Genomic DNA, 10,308 nt, shown 5'->3' on the forward strand with positions numbered 1-10,308 from the left:
AATCCACGTCGAAAGTTGTAATAAATAATCGCACGAAAATGTTCACGATTTGATTCCATTTTTGGACCGAGATGAACCTTTTAAGTTACTGTAAACATAAATAGCGCTGGTATTTCAACACGTTCCGAGTACGTAAAAGCCAAAAAATGTCAAACTTTGCGATACAGCTGTCAGTTGTCAGATTGCAACACCAGGGTTGCCAACTCCCGAAATATTAAAGGCACCTCTGTACACAAATTTGTTTAATGTTTAATTTTTAATTTATTTTCCAAGGTTGATAGGTTTTGGGGTTTGAAATCCAATTAATTTGGAGGGGGTAAAATTTATTAAAGTCGTACTTAATCAAGACGCAGCTATGCTTCTTTGATTCTTCCAATTTTTAAAAATAGTAGAAATTTTTTATATTCAAAAATTTTTTTTTTTTATTGTTTTGATACTATTTTTGTACACTGCAGCACGCGGCAAAAAAAAAGAGGTACAGTGGCTGGCCGGCGTGATTTTGTCACTTGTGGTCATCTGAAACAGAAAAAACCAATTGCTTATTAATCAGTGTGCTTGTCGTTCTGGCGGGTAGTAAGATCAAATGATTTTGACAAAAAATAACAAAACGGCGGACTTCGTAAGAAAATTGCCTTTTTTTAAAGTGGAAATCGGACTAAATAATGGAAAGTTAGGGACGAAATATATTAAATCTACTACCCGCCAGAACTATTGATGTGTAAAAAAACATCTAAATTTCAGCTCAATCCGTTAGATAGAAAATTGGTTTTCACGACGGTCATCCGGAAAAACGTTGTTTTGAGAAAAACGCGTTTAAAGTTTTAGCAATTGAGCCGCGCAAGTACGAGCCGCTCTCATGTATGTGCTATAATTTCGTCAATATTTCGAATTTCGGTCTAAAATTTGTACAGTATATTACCAATATATCGCACTTTCAAAATATGTAAAAAACCGAAATTCGAAATCTTCAAAATAAGTTACCAGACTACTACCTTATACGTTTCGATTCTTGCTCAGCTTCAGTAAATTTCAATAAGTAATGCTTCGCATGTTGTTGTAGTTGGGCCTTTGTTGTTGCAACAAATTTCATGTTTAATCGCAAATTTCAAGTTGCTGATAAATTTTTCGTCTCTACTTGTCTACCAGATAACCGACCCGACTTTTTTCACTGTAATGTGAAATAGAAATGGCAGCACGATATTCTTCGTATCGACCAACTGAACCACCTCCGCGTCGAAGAGGGGCGTTAACAAGAAATTTTCTATAGCAGGTAAGTTTGTGTTAATTGTTTTTCGTACACCTTTTTGCTTCTTCAAACGTGTTACTTTGTTGTATAAGATTAGCTTTTACTGAATGCTTTTTCGCCACAGAAAAGTCTAACTTCGTTGTCGAACTTCACAAGGTCGTGAATAGCGCCGCGTCTTCCCGCTTTTTCACTGCTGAAAACGTTGTGAAATCTGAAAATGTGTAACTTTCGACAGATTTCCGTTATTGTTAACAATTTTGCAATTGTTAATTTTATTGGTTGTATTTTCCTCAATAATTTTTCACCGAAATGCGAAATTAATTTCAAAACGTTGTTACTCACTCAATTCATTAATACGAATGCAAAGAATGGCTCACAAAAGCAAAATGCCGAGAATGTGCAGAATTTCACCCCATTTACACACGGAGACATCTGGAAGGGAGACACTGGAAATTCTCTTTTCATGTCTCATTCGCGGGCACACGGGCAAAATTGTTTTCGGCGACATTTTGACATTTAATACTTTAGCATCGTATGGTTCGGATGTATTCTCGCTCACGCTTACATGTAAAGCGGTAAAGGTTCGTCAACAATTTCTTAAATATATGAATGAAAAATGCAAACTGGTTAAATAATAAATAATTTGTTGTTTTTTTTATTGAAATATATTTATACATTCTTATACTTGAATAAAAAAAATTAAATTAAAAATACTTCATATGTAAATAATTAACTTAAAATTAACTTGAGTATCTAGAAATGCAGGAAAAAATTAGAAATCAACATAAACATGTCCCATAACTATTTTAAATTATACTACTTTACTAGCAAAAATAATCGTGCATTTCCCAAGCAGCGTTCGGATGTTTGTCATCGTTGTTTTCTTCCGTTTGTATAAAAACCAACACATAACTTAGAACTTTCTTCCACAAAAGCAGAAAACGAATGAAGCAACTGTCAAAAATTGCTTTAAGATTGGAAATACGAATAAGAAGAGCAAAGCGTGTCGCCAGTACAGGAGACAAATTCCCTTCCCTCTTCCCCGGCCGTCCTTCACCCCCGAACAAAATGTTTCCCTTCCAGTGGAGACATCGTGTAAATGGGCACTTTCACAAATCGTATTGGTGACTACAATGGAAGCAAAACAGTGGATTTCGTGATTTTTGAGAAATAATTGGAGGGTGCACTGCAATATTTTGTATATTAAGAAAACAAACTGCCTTATTTGGTTGTTATCAACCTACGCATTTTTAGGTGGGAATTGCAATTTCTTTTCATTAAAGCAATCGGCCTTACTTCCCTTAAAAGATAAGAAAAAAAAATTTACAAAATTTGCTTGACAATATGCTTGAACAGCGCATAGTGGCTGCTAAAAATCAACCCTGTACTGAATGAAAGAGTGATAACAGAAATAAATAAAGACAAAGCTGGTGTGTCAAACGTCAGTAGGCCATATCCCGATCATTTGCAGATGAAATTTGAATTTTGAAAAGGTCGAGCCAAGGAGCACCAGGAGATTTGGTGGCTCCTAAAACACGCAGGCTAAAGAGCCCATTGTATTTATGTGCAGATGACTACGCAGTCTATAGTACTCTGTGAGAACGCCTGCGAGCATTCTCAGTTTACTCTTGGGGAGGTTTATGAGTCTTTTAAACCTCTTTTGGTTGTACTCTCCCAGTAAGGATTTCGCCGGACGTAGCCCACCTCTACATTCCTAAGCTTCTCCTTGATGGCGTGTTATCCTAAAGCAAGGAAGAGCTCGGGTCCTATTAATGGCGAGGTCGCGGTCTCTTTCACCAATGCGTCCGCTATTTCTTTCACAGTTATACCCCTGTGTCTTGGGACCCAAATTAGCCGATTGTGATTGTGCTAGAACTGATTTACACTAGATGTACATACGGCAGCTGCCATAGCCGATTGAGTTGATGCGTGACTACCATTCGGAAGTGCGTAGGTTCGTTCCTCCGTCCATGTAACACCAAGAAGCTCCACAGAAAAAGCATCTGCCGTCAGAGTCAGCTCAAAAATGTAGATTCCTCCATTTGGAGAACAACAATACGACGCACGCCACGAGTAGGAGTAGGAGCTCTACCAAAACTCAATAAAGGAATTTGGGTCAATGCAGTTGTGAATCAATGATTTCTGTGTAAACTAGTGGAGCACCAAAAATACGAGCTTCTGTTTGTATCCAGTCTTATTCAGGTGGTTCCAAAAAATTTTTCGACCAGTTTTTAGTTCCTGGGGTTCGAAAATTGTTTTCTTTCTCGTAATTTTCGACAACTGATTTTTCAAGGTAGGGAGCAAGGTGGTTTTAATAAGGTGACAGCATTCACCCAGCTGAATTTTTCGCCGTAGGTATGGTTTACGTCAAAATGATATGCTTTGTTTGTATGTATTGGTATGTTTACATTCGTATGTTTACATTTGCTTGCTGATTTTGACGTGATGCTTGCACCAAACGCAACAACAAATACATGTAGGGTTTTACTTATATGTGTTTGCTGTCACCTGTAATAAATTCGCCTTGGTAGGGAGTGTCTTTGACATCAAAATTAACGAAGCGGCAACGATGAAATCAAAATTCGCTTTGTTGATGTTGTTGTGGCAGCATTAACATTCCCCATACATACATATACGGGGAATGCTGCTGAAGTGACAGTCCTTGGCCGAATATAAATCCGAGTCAATCCGATTACGTAGAACTGACTGCCGTGGGAACGGGAACGCACTTTATTGACTGTTACTTTATAAGCCAATAAACACTTCTCACATGTTAGGCTGCCTGGCTTGCGTTTTCACATTTATTGAATAAAATAATACCTAATTATCTCAGAATATAGTCCATCTAAAAAATAAGAAACTAATTGCCATTGTAAAGATAATTAAAGCAGCTTACATATTTTTTCCATTTTTTAAAATTATATATCATAAAACGCCAAAATGAACGCTTTTTTCTGTAACATTTAATGTACGAGAGTTTTGCATACTTTATCTGATTGAAACAACTATAATTTCCCCCTTCACAACTTCGTTCATTTATTTTTATATATAATATATTACCGATTAAATTTTCCAAAAAACTTAGAAGCAACCCTGTTTCTCAACTATGTTTGTGAACACAACTAGACTTTACATAATCACTCCGCTAGACGTCGCTGGCATTTTAAAAGTTTCTCTATGGCTATCTCACTCTCACTACCCTGCTTGTGATCTTTCAAAGTGAAACAAGAAATTCAAACGGAAAATAAAACGATCGACGCCAATTTAGCGCCCTTGCGGAACGAAATTCATTACTGAAGAAGAGAATGAAAGTATTCTATGCAAACGAACGTGTAAAATTTGTGGAAAAATCAAATTTAAAAAACCGAAATTAAGTGAGAAGTGAAGAAATACAACAAATCAAATTGCCAAGTGGAATTAACATTTTTGCGAATTGAAGATTTCCAAGCCAAATTTTCAATATTGCTACATTTTGAAACAAAATCTACAGGTTGCGGAACATCTGCACCAGGTGCAAACATTGGCAAATTCCAGTATATAGAAACGACGCAATACCATCGCCATGAGTAAGGACATTTACTACTCTGATAAATATTACGATGAGAAATTCGAATATAGGTAAATTTGTGTACATTTTTCTGTGGATTATTTATTTTTTATTTTTTACTAATTGTTTCTATTTAGACATGTTGTGCTGCCAAAGGAACTGTCGAAATTAGTACCAAAGACACATCTGATGACCGAAGCAGAATGGAGATCGATTGGCGTACAGCAATCACGCGGTTGGATACACTATATGATACACAAACCAGAGCCGCACATTTTACTCTTCCGTCGTCCAATACAGCAGTAGAAGGCATGCATCTCAGAAACCCTTTCAGAAGAACCAGGAGCTACCACTTTTTGCTATTAAGGTCTCGAACGTCTGCTACACTGCTGAAGTTTCGTGAAAACTAATCAAAACCAGTTATCGTCTACAATTGCGTTTGTGGTTTCTAGAAAAAAAAGAAGCTAAGTGTGGAAGCCTATTTGAACAGATTCGTGTTACTGTGAAATCTTATTTCAGCCTTAATTGTTCAAAGGACTACTTAAATGTAAATATATATAAAAGAAAAAAAAAAAATCAAAAACAAACGTATGCAGTAGAGCCAGGCTGTTTGATAGGTTTTTAATAGCAAAAATATTTGTAACCTCATCATGATTGCCATAGATGTATTTTGAGAGCCATCAAGGTTTGCAAATATTTTGAACCTTTGAACAAACAGATTTTGTATTACTACTATTAAGTTCATATTCGAAATAAGTTATGTTGAGCCTAATTGGCAATTTTTTTTACTTATAAAACTAATTTTCCTATTTTTCATTCCGAATATTTTTAGTGTTTTCATATTAGTAGCTAGGCTCGCGGCATGATTACGATTCGAATTCCATATTGGCTAGTGTATTTTAGTTTTAAGATTTTATGTATGTGGTTTATAATTTTCTACAACCAGATGCATGCCTATGATAAAGAAATAGAAATACACCGTAAAAATATGTTTGTGATTTCAATAAAACAATAAATAGATTTGGCATTAGTTTCTTCAGCTTTGGAAATGTGATGCTAACGGTTAATTCTGGGTACTTTGTTTTTGCAAGGGGAAATGCATTGTGTTTATTATGAAATATTCCAAGTGCAAGGATGTTGTCAAGTAGGGTTTTTATTAATTTGTGAAGGAAATAATTTTGGTTTATTGAAAATAGTTTTTGAGTTGCTTCAACTATTTCACGCATGTTGTTGTTGTTATTGTAGCTTCTTTCTCGATAAATCATAACACTTGGTATTGTAACAAAAAAAAAAAATCATAAAAAAATCGTAAAAAAATAAATAAATAAATAAATAAAAAAAAAAAAAAAAATTAATAAATAAATAATTCAAAAAAAAAATAAACAAATAAAAAAAAAATTAATTAATTAAAAAAAAAATAAATAAATAAATAATAAATAAATAAATAAATAAAAAAAAAAATAAATGAAAAAAAAATGAAAAAAAAACAATAAATAAATAAAAAAAAAATAAATAAACAAATAAAAAGTAAAAAAAAAATTAATAAAAATTAAAAAAAAAATAAATAATTGGCGCGTACATTTCTGTTAGGTGTTTGACCGAAACATACTCTCCAAATAATTGAGAGAGAGGTTACTAGAAAGGCGTAACGTAGCCAGATATAAAACCAGGGTATTCTGTTACCTTGGAACAAACGTTAAGCGCATGGCTAATGTTGTAGTAGCATTTCTTAATTTTGTCCATTCATTGACCTATATTAGCAGGCTGTGCACTTATCGAGGTCATCTAAAATATGTCAAACTGTTTGGCAGAGTTGAATCAAAAGGAAAGCAAACTTATAATACTCGTAGTTCATTTTTTATTGCTTCAAAGGGCTTCGTTATTGTTGTATATTTAGGCATACAACTTTCGGTTGTTGTTGTTGTAGCAGCATAAATACTCTATATACATTAGGCCGGGTCGATTTGTGGGGAGGCAAAAAAATCGCCCATTGCTCTGTGAAAATCATATTCTAGGGATCAAAATAAGAAACTTTGCCGAAGGAACCATACCTCTAAAACGAATTCTGATGTCCCCCAATTTGGGTCGAACTTTTTAGTTTCTTTTCTCATGTAAAGGCCAAAAATGGTGATATTTTGAAATGATTGTATGGGGAACCCCCAGGGGAGTTCCAGGGGGTGTGCCACTGGCATGGGTGGATCGGCCGTCCAAAGTTAGTGGAGGTCGGTCATATATTTGACACTCGATTGGAGCACTCTAAATGGGTCAAAGTGGGATTTTTCGTTCGACCCAAATTGGGGGACATCAGAATTCGTTACCATACCTCTAGGTTCCTTCGGCAAAGTTTCTTATTTTGATCCCTAGAATACGATTCTCACAGAGCAATGAGCGAATTTTAAATCGACCCGCCCTAATATACATGTACTTGGAATGATGCTGGAGTGACAGTCCTTGACCGGATATAAATCCGAGTCGTTCCAGCAACGTAGCACCGACTGTCGTGGGAACGATATAAATTTCGGTCTGCTGCTGGAGTGATGAGCTTGAGCCGAATAAAAATCAGTGCCATTTTAGTAGCAAAGATCCGACTTCTAGCAACGTGGAGGCTTTCTTCTATTGGTGTTTGAATAAAATTTTATGTTGCAAATTCGGAATTTTAATAATACTTTTTATATTCTTTAATCTTATTGAAAGAACAATGATGAAATTTTAATTCTAAAAATTTCTATTAGAGCCTAAATCCACTCAGACCTAATCATTTTGAAGCGAAATGATTCAAGGATATGGTTCAGTTTCCACAGTATTCGGTTCTACAGTATCGAAGCGACCCGGATTTATATAGGGACTGGCCAAGGACTGGCACTCCAACAGCATTCCCCATAGTTGTAAGGGGAATGTTTATGCTGATACTACAACAACAACAACAACAAGCATATAATTCTTACTCTTTTAATACTTGTATGGGGAATGTTTATGCAACAACAACAACAACAAGCATATAATTCTTACTCTTTTAATACTTGTATGGGGAATGTTTATGCAACAACAACAACAACAACGACAAGGATATAATTCTTACTCTTTTAATAATTGTAAGGGGATGTTTATGCTGCTACAACAACAACAACAAGGATATAATTTAATAATTGCATGGGGAATGTTTATGCTGCTACAACAACAGCAAGGTAATGATTCTCAGTCTTCTAACGAAATATACGCGATTTATTTAAAACACTTCAAAGAATAATACACAAAATACCGAAAAAGCTCATATAAAAATTTGCTCTATTTCGGTGTTCTGTATGTTCCCATCAGCGGGTGGGCTCTAAATTTGATCACTCGAGGGTGACGCACAAACATGCGCTATTATTGCCAAATATATACCTGTTTATGCGCGAATACAAATGCATATAAAAAATAATAAATATCATCCATATGTATGTTCGCTTGTGTATGCAAGCGCAGCAGCTACAAACATTTTCCTGATCACATCCCCTATCAAAGCGTCTAATATGGCATATACTCAGCGCCACATACACATATACATACATATGCAGGCACATGGGCTTGCAGAAAATGGTACTTATGTGCGATATAAACCGGATCTGTCCATCTTAATTTGATCGTTTTTGTACATTACCAATTACCAACTTACCACGCGGCGCAAATGACAAATTTTTTCGCATACTGATATTTGAACCTCAAATCACTGCCCTACGGTGGATAGGAGAAAACTTTGTTTTTCAGTTTCATATGGTAAATTTATGTATGTGTATGTATGTATGAATGATATATGTACATATGTATGTGTTTGAGGAAATGTTTATATAATATAGAGACGCATAGAAAACCTAACTGTGAGGACCAGTACTGGTTCGAGTACTACTTCCATGGGAATTAATTTCGTTTGATATAATTATAATTATTTATTTATATGAATAATTTTATTTTAATTTAATAATCATCTACAGTACAGTACAAAGTACCTTACAGATAAGACAAAAATATCCCCTCAAATCGTAGAGGACGTAATGCCTGTTTAGGAAATATTTTTTGAACGCGCTCAATTCTATATAAAATAAATATGATAAATGGTATTTTCGTAAACCTAAATTTATTCAACAACAACAAAAAAAAAATACAAAAAAAAAAAAAAACAAATGGCTCACAAATAAAAACTCAATCTTCTCTTCTTAATTGCCGCAATATTCGCTTAAGCGATTTGGCCGAGTTTGACAAACCGGCGCCAGTTGGCCACACCAAGTGAAGCCAAGCCCTTCTCCACCTGATCTTTCCAACGCAGAGGAGGCCTTCCTGGGGATACGGTACACTAGACAGGGCTAGTTTACTAGGGCGGCAGCCCTTGGTCGGGAAAAACCCGAGTCATTCCGGTAACGCTCCGGATGCAGCTGGTACCGCATCGAATACTTTCAGAGCCGGAGCGTTTTTATCCATTCGGACGACATGACCCAGCCAACGTAGCCGCTGGCTTTATTTGCTGCGATATGTCTATGTCGTCGTAAAGCTCATACAGCTCATCGTTCCATCGCCTGCGATATTCGCCGTTGCCAATGTGCAAAGGTCCAAAAATCTTACGCAGAATTTTTCTTTCAAACAGTCCAATCGTCGCTTCATCGGATGTTGTTATCGTCCACGCTTCTGCGCCATACGTTAGGTCGGGCATGATGAGAGTCTTGTAGAGTGTTAGTTTTGTTCGTCGAGAGAGGACTTTACTACTCAATTGCCTACTTAGTTCAAAGTAGCACTTGTTGACAAGAGAGATTCTACGTTGGATTTCCAGGCTGACATTGTTATCGGTGTTAATGCTGGTTCCTAAATAAACGAAGTCTTTTACAACCTCGAAACCATAACTGTCAACAGTGACGTTGGTGCCGATATGCGCGTGCGCCGACTGTTTGTTTGATGACAGGAGGTACTTCGTTTTGTCCTCGTTCACAAGGCGCATTTGTTTTGCTTCGTTATCTAGTTTGGAAAAGGCAGAACTGAAAGCGCGGCTTTTAATTGTACAACTGACAATTGTACGCTCTTATAAAAAATTGTGCTTGAGCGATTAAGTTCTGCGGCTCGAACGTTCCTCTCCAACATCAGGTTAAAGAAGCGAGCCACCCTGTCTGAAACCTCGTTTGGTATCAAACGGCTCATAGAGGTCCTTCCCAATTCTGCCGGCGCTGTTGGTATTGAGCAATGTCATCTTGCAAAGCCGTATTAGTTTTGCGGGGATACCAAATTCAGACATCGCAGATAACTCCTTTTTGCACTGTCGAAAGATGGTGTGTAACGATTCTCCTTTCAAGGGTCTTTTCCAAGATTTGGCGTATTTCAAATATTTGGTCGATGGTAGACTTTCCAGGTCTAAAGCCGCACTGATAAGGTCTCATCAGTTGGTTGTTTGTGGGCTTCAGCCTTTCACACAATAGGCTCACTAGGACCTAATGCACGATATTTAGAAGACTAATCCAGTGGTAATTAGCACAGATTGCAGTATCTCCCTTCT

The 10,308-nt window shown here is 36.3% G+C and overlaps 1 protein-coding gene across 1 annotated transcript; it reads left to right on the forward strand.

Annotated features, from left to right (window-relative positions):
- The first annotated feature begins 4,495 nt into the window (after window positions 1-4,495).
- Window positions 4,496-5,514, forward strand: LOC129249084 (cyclin-dependent kinases regulatory subunit). The gene is made up of 2 exons (XM_054888710.1): window positions 4,496-4,864; window positions 4,931-5,514. Exons 1-2 carry the CDS (start codon window positions 4,809-4,811, stop codon window positions 5,097-5,099), a joined length of 225 nt encoding a protein of 74 aa, XP_054744685.1. The 5' UTR covers window positions 4,496-4,808; the 3' UTR covers window positions 5,100-5,514.
- Window positions 5,515-10,308: the final 4,794 nt, after the last annotated feature.

This window comes from Anastrepha obliqua, chromosome 5 (assembly GCF_027943255.1).
Source record: "Anastrepha obliqua isolate idAnaObli1 chromosome 5, idAnaObli1_1.0, whole genome shotgun sequence".
Taxonomy (NCBI): domain Eukaryota; kingdom Metazoa; phylum Arthropoda; class Insecta; order Diptera; family Tephritidae; genus Anastrepha; species Anastrepha obliqua.

What these genes read in the sequence shown, in the direction of transcription:
- LOC129249084 (XM_054888710.1), top strand. Translation starts at nt 4,809, where the DNA reads ATGAGTAAGGACATTTACTACTCTGATAAATATTACGATGAGAAATTC. An exon ending in GATGAGAAATTCGAATATAG is followed by an intron (nt 4,865 to 4,930) that starts GTAAATTTGTGT and finishes GTTTCTATTTAG; the next exon opens with ACATGTTGTGCTGCCAAAGG.